The sequence below is a fragment of the Cannabis sativa genome, chromosome X (assembly GCF_029168945.1).
Source record: "Cannabis sativa cultivar Pink pepper isolate KNU-18-1 chromosome X, ASM2916894v1, whole genome shotgun sequence".
Classification (NCBI taxonomy): Eukaryota; Viridiplantae; Streptophyta; class Magnoliopsida; order Rosales; family Cannabaceae; genus Cannabis; species Cannabis sativa.
In genome coordinates this window covers 9,842,548-9,854,271 of record NC_083610.1, presented here as the reverse complement: position 1 = coordinate 9,854,271, position 11,724 = coordinate 9,842,548, and the positions used below count along the sequence as shown (strand labels likewise).

Genomic DNA, 11,724 nt, shown 5'->3' with positions numbered 1-11,724 from the left:
ACATATACTAGTCATACAACCATAATCTATGTATCAATTCACAAACTCATATTGTGTCCATACCACACATTCTCAGTACCATATACATATTCATAATAACAAATCATAAATCATATTTCAATACATAAAGAATTTAAATTTATGCGGATAAACACATACAAAACTATCTAATTTCCTTACCTCAAATCCCGCTGCTTAAACTTGTTATCTCGTCACTACTACCTATAATAACACATGGGTCAAGGCCCTAACATTAAAATTCGCACTCTTACAGTACAGCAGAAAGAATACTATTTTTGACCAATAACTACACGAAAATGATATAAAGATCACTAAAAATGGATTAAAACTGAGGGAGTTATGATAGTTTTACTGAAACTATTTATGAGAAGGAATATGGAGTAACGAATCACAGTAGACATCGAAAATATAAAGTTTTGATACTGAAATGTTCCAAATCAGAGAATACTCTCTTCATAAAAGTTTTAGAAAATCGAATTCCCTTTCTAATGACACTAAAATCTTTAAAATCAGAGTTATAACGTAAGAGATATAAATATTTAACCGAAACAGTTTTTTAGAAATCCTGAAGCAAATGGATTTGGGACTACAGAAATAAAATAATAATTTCGACTTAGAATAATCAATAATTGGTGAATAGTTTCTTCATAAAACATTTAGAAAATCAAATTATCTTTTCAACGGTACTAAGATTGCTAGAATCGAATCATTATTCAGAGAGATATTCGGATTTTACTGAGACAACTTATATAGAAAACATGAAAAAACGATTTACAATAAACAGCGTAGAAATACTAATTTTTGACATAGATAAATTTCGATTCAGTAAAACCTTTCTTCATAAGAATTATGGGAAATTCAATAAGCTTTATATAGGCACTAAGATTGTAAGAATCAGATGAGTATTTTAAGAGATATGACAGTTTTACTGAGACATGTTTCATTCTTAAAAAAATAAGAAAAGGAGACCTACGAATATTCTCCTATTGTGATCAATAAATGGGTAAATGTAGAGTTTCTTACCTCAAATACTTCAAGCTGCTTGGATTAATAGACATGAGATGATGGTGATCAAAGATGAGAGTGAAGAGTGCTATAGATTTGGCGATGACTTGAAAAGGGTTAATGAAACCTATATTATTCTGACTCTTAGGTTTAGTTTTATGAATAATAATAATAATATTAATATTCTGACTCTTATTAGGTTTAGTTTTATGAATAATAATAATATTAACATAATAGCAATAATAATATGATAAATTATTAAATAAACAAATATCTTACTTTTAAATTTAAATTGTAAGCTCTCAATCTCGTAACTTTAGGGGTTAGTTTTGACCTAGAAAAATTACGAATTATGATATAGCTATTTCTACAAAATTTATAGATCTTTGAATTATCTTTCCAACGCCACTGGAATCACCTCAATCGGAGTTATAAAACTCCAGATATGGTCATTTTAGTAAAACAGTTTCTAAACCTGCGAATTTCTCTAAACTTACGATATTTCTAACATTAATCAAATAATAATATTATTTAATACCACTTATACAATTAATTAAATCTAATAGATATATTATAAAAATCCTAATGGAATTGCATATCAGTTAAACGATTACCTACTTATGAAAATATCATAATATTTTACTTTCGTAGTTAATTCAACTTTAACTTTCTTTAGAAAATTGGTACAACTACTCTAAGCAATAATATCAACTCACTAACAACACAAATAAATGAGATAATTATCCTCGCACAATTAATATCCAAACAAAAAAATTAAATACTATTTTAAACTGGATATTACATGCAGCTTGCATGTTTGCTCCAGCTTTGGCTGTTGTGTCCCTTGTTTGGTCCCCTCCTCCAGAAGATTGGATTAAAATCAATTGTGATGTTAAGGTAGGTAGCGGATCCATGTGTGTGGCGGCTTTGGCAAGGGATCATACATGGACAGTTTTGTGGGTAGCAGCTAACATTCTCGACTTCGCGGATCCTCTGATTGGTGAAGCTATGACTTGTCGATTAGCATTGGAATCGGTTGTGTTGAAGAAACACCTTTTTGTTCTGATTGAGAGTGATTTGGAGAAGGTTATTAATGCTCTGAAGGGAACTTATTCCAGTTGGACTATTGATAATTACATTTTTATTTGTAATCAACTCTCTAATCGGTTTTTAAGTTGTAATTTCTCGTTTATTTTTAAATGTTGTAATTTTGCGGCCCATAATGTGGCTAGGTGGGCTTTTTCTCATAATATTTTGGGCATGGTTGAGATCTCTTCTATACTTGACTATATCTTTCGTAATGATCGAGAGGTCTAACTTTTTCTTTATTTATATAGTATAACGCTTTACTTTCAAAAAAAAAAAAATAATAAGCAATTTTTTCAGATAAATTAGAGAGATCAAGCTTGGAGGAAAATAAAAATTTCATTATCCAAAAAAAAAATTAATACCTAATAAAAATGAGCATAATTTTATATTTGTCAATTAATAGCCTAGTGGTTCTACTTTTTTTCTAGTTTGAATCCCGCCTCCCCAATGTAAAAAAGAGCAATTTGTGGCAAAACTCCCTTATATTTTAATTTTTATACACTTAACGCCCTTATCTTTTTTTTTTGTGGCAAAATCCCCTTAAGTTTATTTTTCTTTGTAAATTTGATACGCCAGTTAAATATTACCATTAAATATTAATTGGATGACCACTGTATACAACTGTGATTAAGTAACAGTAAAACCTCGAAGTCGATACAGTAGTAATTCAGGTTGTATTTAACAGTAATATCTAATTAATACCTTAAATTTGCAAAAAAAAAAAAAAAAAAAAAAACTTAAGGGAATTTTGCCACAAAAAAAAAGTTAAGTGTATAAAAACTAAAATATAAAGGGGTTTTGCCGCAAATTCTTCTATAAAAAATAGAAATGAGCATATACTGACGTGGCAGGTGAATATTGGCTCCAAAGAGGCCCTTTTTCGAGGTGTAGCTACAGTCCGTATATTTTTCTTTCGTCACCGGAATAAATAAAGAAGTTTGTGTGAATTAAAGAAAGAAGACCTATGTTAAGAGCAATACACCAGATTGCACCAGAATATTACCCCACATTCTCATTCATTTGCTTAGCCAATTTGCTTCCAAATTAGAGATGGAAAGTTATACCGCGGGGATGGGTAATCGCGGGGACCCGCTCCTAATGGGGTGGGGATTCCCTGTCTTGGTGGTTAATGGGGCGGTGGTGGGGGACAATTTTAGTACCCGAAGCGGGAATGGGGCGGGGGCGAGAATAATACTATTCGTACCATATCCGACCTCGATATAGATATATATATTTTATTTTTTATTCTTAACATATATATAGTATATGTATGATTAATTTTGATTATCATCCATAATCAAAATTATATATCATATGCTTATATTATGAAGATCTAATGACGATAATGAACTGATGATCATTGTGGATTACATGTGTAAATATATTTTCTTCTCGATTCTTCATTTCATCTTTGTTTACTTTTTAATTTGTTGGGAGGCTTAAGAGGTATGAGACTATGATCCTATACTTGGGTTATGATTTTTTTTGTTCTTTTTTTCAAACTTTGAGACATATTTAGTTTTTATTTTCTATTAGGTTATGCTTTTTTTTAGGTAGGTTTATCATTTATCTTCTATGAATTATGAATGCATAATAAATATTTGTGAGAGTATTGATTTAGTTTATTTTTTCAATTATTTTAAATTATTTTTTTTTTTTTTCATTTTACTTTAATAGATACTCGATGGGTTTCCCATAACCGATGGGTTCCCCATAACCGATGGGTATTCTCTTACCCCGAATTCGTTAGTTATTAGACGGGAATGGGAGTATAAATAGGTAGCGGAGATGGAGGCAGAGATTGCATCCAATTTCTATCTCTATTCCAAATTTTCATTTTTTTTTTCTTTTTTAAAATTAATTACTCGCCTATCTTTGGGTCTGCAGCCACTGACTACTCTCGCCATAACTGGATTAGACTGAGCTGAGACTGTTCGATTTCGGTTTTTGATGGAGGATCAACAAGGAAGATATACCTGTTCATAAGTCCTTAACTACTGAGAGAGCTGAACCGAATCGAACTGAATTGGAACGATGCGTCGAGAGATCTCGTTTCTGATTCAGCCAAGATGCCTTCTTCTTTTCGTAGTTCTTTCAATTTTTCTCATATTCGCCTTCTCTACTCCTAAAAGAGTAAGCTTTCTCTATCTCTTTCGTTTCTTTATTCGGTACTTAGCGGATCTCGTTCTGAATTTTTGAATTATTTACCCAACTTTGAAATGCTACAATGTGGGCTCCAATAGTTTTTGAATGCGATGTATTAATGAATCTCCACATGGGTTTGGGATTCTATTGTTGTTTCTATTATAATTTATTAGAAATTTGAACGGGTGAAGAGCAAAATCGGGTTTCGGAATTTTAGTTGCGTCGATATTCTACCAAATTATTGCAATTTTGGGTTTTTGAATGGAATATTTTCCTTTGTTGGTACTGACGAAAAATGCAGTTTGTTATTAAGGACTAGCTTTTTGTTCTTGTATTTTCTTGTACCTCTAACTCTAAGCATACTACTTTTGTTTGTGATCAGGAAGACTTCAGTTATACTAATCAGTGTTACATCTTCTAAACTAATATTTTGCAATATCATAAGCTCTGGCTACTTGTATGATCTGATTTTATCAAAATTTTAGCTTCATTTGATTATGATGATAGTATAGCTAACTAACCTTTCCTTGGTAAAGTATTTAATGTATTGTACCAATTTGATGCATAGGAGGAGGAACGTGTGGAGAAAATAGAAGAGGTTCCTGAAATAACCCATAGAGTATATCTGGATATAGATATTGATAAACAACGTTATGGTAAGCTTTCATGTTTATAACTATACAATATCAATTCACAACTTGCATTTCATCTGTTCTGATTTTTGTCTTCTGTACAAGAGCTACAGTTAGACCTTTGGAGCGCACACAGTGTTAGATAAAGTAGTTACAAGCTCTATGTACTCCTAAGTTAGTTATATTCTGTTTTAAGATTTTGTATCTCTAACTACTTCCGGTTAGGATTAGCTTAAGTTAATTACTTTAACAGCTTGTATTTAAGGGCACTTCTGCACTGATTGATTCATTATTACAAATCACATTCAGCTCATATTTTCTCTTCTCCTTCTTCTCAACATGGTATCAGAGTAGCATTTTTTTTTTCTACTTCCGCCATTATTACTCTTCTCTGTTCTTAGTTGATCATCGTTCATGGGTACTCCCGCATTCAGTCCGGTCGTCTTTGCACACAAAGTGATCCGTCAAGCTTGATGATAACAATTTTCTCCTCTGACGTCCCCAAGTTCTCCCAACAATTCGAGGATATCAACTTCAGAACTTCATCTCTGGTACCTTCACTCCTGTCAAGTTTCTCAATCAAGAAGATGAAGTTCGTGGTCAGCTAAATCCAAGATTTCAGTAATGGGAGGTTCAAGATCAACTTCTCTACTCTTAGTTGCTATCCTCAATGTCCGATGGCATCCTCACTCACATTGTTGGAGCTGAAACCTTTGCACAAATCTAGAAGACACTGGAGGTATACTTTGTCACACAAACTTCTGCCAAAATAGGTTTGTGTACTACTCAACTTCAAAAACTATAAGAAAGACTCTCTCACCATTAATGAATACTTGCTTAGAATAACGAATCTTGTTGATCGTGTAGGCTACTGTTGGCCATAAAGTTTCGTCAAAGAACATGTTTACGCAATCTTTAAAGGATTACCTCCATTTTATGACACTTTATCTTGGTCAACTTGAGAAATTATCAGTACTCTATTGCAGAAATTGAGACTTTACTGTTGTCTCAAGAACATCGTATGGAAAATCACAACAAAGAGCTGGATTCTGTTTATCTTGCTACTAATCGTGGTTTTTGTGCAAAACCACAAGCCTTCTTTTCCAAAAACCGCAAATAGCAGATACTAAACTGATCTGGATCTAACTCCAACACTTGTGGTCGTGGAACGTGGAATCCTTATGTCGTTAATCCAAGATCGAACAACCGTTAGTTCAAACTCGAAGAATTACTGCAGCCGTGGCACCACAAATTCCTCCATGAATCCTGGAACCAATACCTCAATGACTGCAGTCCAAACCAATCTGCCAACTATGCTCTCGATCTGGTCATATTGCATCTAGATGCTATCAAAGGTTCAACGTGAATTTCCCAAGCATTGGTGCAGCCAGTGTTACTCAACACTCAGCTCAAATTGCCACTGCAGACACAATTTCTAATGAGGCTTGGTACCTTGACTCAGGTGCCACCACTCACTGCACAACAAGCTCATCCAATTTTACACACAAGCAACCTTATCTAGGATCTGATCAAGTGCACATGGGTGATGGTACTGGTCCTTTAATCCAAAATATTGGTAATACAACCTTTCATTCATCTCTTTTATCCAAGCCTTTGCTTCTTAATCGTATGCTTCATGTTCCACTTATCGCTGAAAATCTCATATTTGTTTCTCAATTTGCATATGACAAGGGCAGCTTAAGCAAGGTCTTTATGTCATAGAGCCTTCCTAATTTCAACTATTAAAGAGCACCACATTCTTTAGTCCAAATATTTTGCGAATGTTCAAAACGTTAATGTTTGTTCCTCTTCAGTATCTTCTTGTAATTACTTTACTTTGTGGCACAATAAACTTTCCCATCCTTCTACCAAGATTGTAAAATCCATCATGAAACATTGTAATGTTCCTGAAAGCAATAAAACCTTTGATGATTTTGTGATATTTGCTGCAAAGGAAAGATTCTCAAGTTTCTTTTTCCTGTTTATCAAATTGTTTATGCTAAATCTTTACAGCTTATTCATACAAATATATGGGGCCCTCACCTATGCTATCCTCATGTGGATATAGATACTATATTCACTTCATAGATGCCTATTCTAGGTATACTTGGATTTTCCTATTGAAAGCCAAATATGAAGTCTTACAAACATTCATAAACTTCAAAACTGAGGTAGAAAAAGAGTTTGGTGACCCTGTTCTTCTTGTTCAATCTAATTGCGGGGAGTACCTAGCATTAGAACCATTTCTTATCCAAAATGGCATTAACCATAAAGTGTCTTGCCCCACAACTCACCAACAGAATGGTGTTGCTGAAAGAAAACACGGACACTTGATTGAAATTGCTTTAACTCTTCTTGCTTAGGCCCATATGCCCTTATCTTACTGGGATGAAGTAGTTAGAACTGCTTGTTATATCATCAATAACTTCCCTCTCCTGTCGTTCAAAATGACACTCCTATTCACAAATTGTTTGACAAAAATCATGATTGCTCAACATTGAAAGTGCTTGGTTGTGCATGTTTTCCTAATATCAGATCTTATAACAAACATTAACTTGAGTTTAGGTCTGAAAAATGTACTTTTCTTGGCTTTAGGCTCAAACATAAAGGGTACAAATGCCTTGCATCATTTGGTAGAATTTACATTTCAAGAGATGTAATTTTTGATGAGTTTCATTTTCCTTTTGCTATGCATTCTGCTTCTACTCATGTACCCTCTAATCATGGTTTTGATGGTCTTTTTGCCTGCATTCCAACAACTTCTAGCCAAGTCCAAACACCTATACCAGGTACCTTAGATGCTACAACATCATCATCGTCCATCCCTGTACCAAATCTAGAACTGATAATACCAGATGCAACAGATTCTGTATCGCCAACTAATACTGCATGAGCTTCAACAAGCACTTCTAATACAACATCAACTTCTTCTGCTGATTCAAATGTGTCTGCTGCTCCTATAATTCCTCCAACTGGTCCCCAAGCTCCTGCTAACAATCATCCCATGATCCAAAGAGCTAAAGTTGGAACTTACAAACCTAAGGCTCTTATGGCTTCTAAAGAATCTCTCACACTAGCAGCAACTCTTAAAGATCCTAAATGGAACAAAGCAATGCAAGTGGATATATTTGCTCTCAAAAAGAACAAGACCTGGGTTCTTGTTCCTCTTCCTCCTATAGGAAAAAGAGCTATATGTTGTAGATGGATTTTCAGAGAAAATGAAAACCAAGATGGCACAGTTCCTCAAGACAAGGCAAGACTTGTGGCCAAATGTTTCCTACAACAAATATGATATGACTTCATAGAGACTTTCAGTCCTGTTGTCAAGCCAACTACCATTCGAGTCATATTGACAATTGCCTTATCCAATGGTTGGAAAATAAGGCAACTTGATGTCAATAATGCATTCTTAAATGAAGAGTTACATAAAGAGGTTTTTATGACTCAACCTCCTGGTATTATTAACACAAACTCTCCTAAACTAGTCTGCAAATTAAACAAGGCAATATATGGTATGAGACAGGCACCTAGGGCCTAGTTTGATAAGCTCAAATCAGCACTCAAAACCTTCAACTTTACCTCTACTAGAGCTGACCAATCTCTTTTCATAAGGGTCACTAAGTATCACACCTTATATGTCCTTGTTTATGTGGATGATGTACTGGTAACAGAGAGCATTACTACTGTAATTTCCTCTCATATTACAGCTCTAAATGACCCTTTTGCATTAAAGGATCTTGGAGAAATTGACTACTTCTTAAGCATTCAAGTGCAGCACCTTGAATTTTGTCTACACTTGTGTCAAAAGAAGTACATTATGGATCTTCTTTGTAGAGCTAAGATGGAATTTGCTAACTCATTACCAACACCTATGACAGGTGGTGAGAAACTATCTGCCTATAATAGTGATCCCATTGCTGATTCTCATCACTACATAAGTTTAGTGGGTGCTTTACAATATGCAGTAATAACCAGACCAGAAATTGCCTATGTAGTGAATAAGGTATCTCAATTAATGCAAAATCCTTTTGAATCTCATTTCAAAGTGGTCAAGAAGATTTTGAGATATCTAAAAAGGACACTTGACATTGGTTTGCATCTACAACCATGTTCTAAATTAATTCTCGCAGGATTTTGTGGTGCAGATTGGGTATCTGATCCAAATGATCGCAGGTTAACCTCTGGTTTTGCATTTACCTTGGTTCCAATATGGTTTCATGGAGTTCTAAGTATCAAAGGACAATGTCCCGATCCAGTACAGAGGCAGAGTACAAAAGTCTTGCCAATGCTACAGCAGAGATGGTTTGGCTTCAATCCTTATTGATTGAAGTTGGTCTAAGTGAGCTACGTATCCCTATAATATGGCGTGACAACCAGACCAAGCACATAGAACTAGACCTCTACTTTGTTAGGAAAAGGATCCTCAACAATCAACTTCAAGTCAAGCATACTCCTACCCAAGATCAAATAGCTGACATGCTCACTAAAGCTTTGTCTACGCCTAGGTTTCAGTTACACACAGACAAACTAAGTCTGGTTCCATTGCTGGGGTGTTAGATAAAGTAGTTACAAGCTCTATGTACTGCTAAGTTGTTATAATTTGTTTTAAGCTTTTGTATCTCTAACTACTTTTGGTTAGGATTAGCTTAAGTTAACTAACTTAACAGCTTGTATTTAAGGGCACTTCTGCTCTGATTGATTCATTATTACAAATTAAATTCAGCTCATATGTTCTCTTTCATTTTTTCTCATCTCCTTCTCAACACAGTACCTAATAGTGGAAATTGGTGATTTACGTCTTTACTGGGATATGGGGAAGTTGTAACTTCGAAAACTTCCTTATTTTGTTGTTTATCATTAACATGGATTGCAAACCTGTCTAATTATTGCAGGTAGAATTGTGATTGGATTATATGGCAAGGTTGTACCCAAAACTGTCGGTATGTGTTTGATCTTCTCAGTGAGTTCTTTTTGCCAATGATCTCTAAACTCAGCTACCCTGAGTTTTGCTCTCATAATGGCAAAGTTTCCTAATACTTTTTCTTTATTGTGCAGAAAACTTTAGGGCGTTGTGCACAGGTATTTAAACATTGTCTCTATATCAATAACTTCACACACATCTGTTGTCATTATCAGTATGCTCATTGTAGATTCATTGCTTGCAGGGGAGAAAGGAAAAGGTGTTCATGGAAAAGAACTTCACTACAAGGGATCTCCATTTCATCGTATAATATCTGGTTTTGTTATTCAAGGGGGAGATATAATAAACGGTGATGGAAGGGGATACGAATCCATTTATGGTGGCACCTTTCCTGATGAGAACTTCAAAATAAAACATTCACATGCTGGTATTTAATAGATTCTTTTTTTCTGCTTGTCATTTTTCAACACTAAAAGTTAAAGGAGAAACAAAAATAAATAATATTTTGTTCTTAAAGCTCCAATATTTTATGGTTATTCTAAATTGAATTCTTTCTGTGAAATTGCATATTGTGTCCAGGCGTTGTTTCCATGGTGAATTCAGGACCTGATTCCAATGGCTCACAATTTTTTATCACCACTGTCAAGGCCAGCTGGTAAGCTATTCTTTCTCTTGTTTTTTTCACTCGAGCACATGCCAATTGCTATAATTTTAGCATTACAAGAGATAATCTGGACTTGTGAAAAGTCATTCATGTGCATGCATAAGAGTTATAATATCATGATACCCAAGAGGGGTAGTTCAAATGGTTAGTTAAGACATATAATTTGCTCTCCCAAGGTCTGAGATTAGAGTTCTTTCATGGATATTTATATAACTTGTAGTTTTTTGGTCCCTAAATAGTATAGGATTCGGTTGTGGGAGTCTCGTCTAAAAAAATAACATCATCAATGTATATACAAGTTGACAATCAGTAGGTGCCAGCTTGAACTTTTCTGGACTGTGAAACAACCTTTTTTGGTTTGAATTTGTTTTTCTCTAGTAGATGTTTGGAGAATGTGATTTGATTTTATGCTTTCTCTCAAGCTAGGATGCATGTATTGGTGTCTCTAATGATAGCTTTGACATTTCCAGGCTAGACGGAGAGCATGTTGTGTTTGGTAAAGTTATTCAAGGCATGGACACTGTGTTTGCCATTGAAGGTGGAGCTGGAACCTACAGCGGAAAACCCAGGAAGAAGGTGATTATTGCTGATTCGGGGGAGATACCAAAGAGCAAGTGGGATGAGGAAAAAAGATGACAAAGCCTTGGAGCTTCAAGATTTTTCTTTCAGCTTTTTATGTAGATGGGCTTTGTTTTTAAGCTTATCTATGCTCTTTCTATCATCCCATTACACCTTCATTATTATATGAGAAATTGTAGTAAATGGACTCAAATCATAAGATTATGTTCGTAAATGTTATTATTTTAAAACTTGTAGCAAAATCACCCTTTTAGATTAGAGGAAATTACGTAGAATATGGCATTTTTTCTTTAAATTTCATAAATATGGAAAAATTAGAGATTTACTTACCTTATGGCTTTTTTACAATTTAAGTTAGTTGTATGGAAAAAGATTTCCATATTTTTAAGTTTTTATTAAATAAAGCCACATTTTCATTTTATTAATCTATGTTTAGAGATTTCTAATATTTTTTAAAGCAAATCATTAATATATATACATTTATATTATTTTTATATTATAATTATTTTATTTATTTTAACTCTACATAATCATTCTTTCTTAGCTTAAATTTCTATTTTATTTTTCCTTTAAAGAAATCTATTTATTAATATATGTAGAAGGTTTATTTTATTTTTGACTTAATTATTACAAAGTATTTTTTTTTATTTATTTGAATATAAATTAAC

The 11,724-nt window shown here is 33.8% G+C and overlaps 1 protein-coding gene across 1 annotated transcript; it reads left to right on the top strand.

Annotated features, from left to right (window-relative positions):
* The first annotated feature begins 3,914 nt into the window (after nucleotides 1-3,914).
* Nucleotides 3,915-11,298, top strand: LOC133032783 (peptidyl-prolyl cis-trans isomerase CYP21-1-like). Its single transcript, XM_061107218.1, has 7 exons — nucleotides 3,915-4,248; nucleotides 4,829-4,916; nucleotides 9,785-9,832; nucleotides 9,948-9,971; nucleotides 10,058-10,240; nucleotides 10,393-10,468; nucleotides 10,948-11,298. The coding sequence occupies exons 1-7, from the start codon at nucleotides 4,150-4,152 to the stop codon at nucleotides 11,111-11,113; spliced, it is 684 nt and encodes a 227-aa protein (XP_060963201.1). The 5' UTR covers nucleotides 3,915-4,149; the 3' UTR covers nucleotides 11,114-11,298.
* Nucleotides 11,299-11,724: the final 426 nt, after the last annotated feature.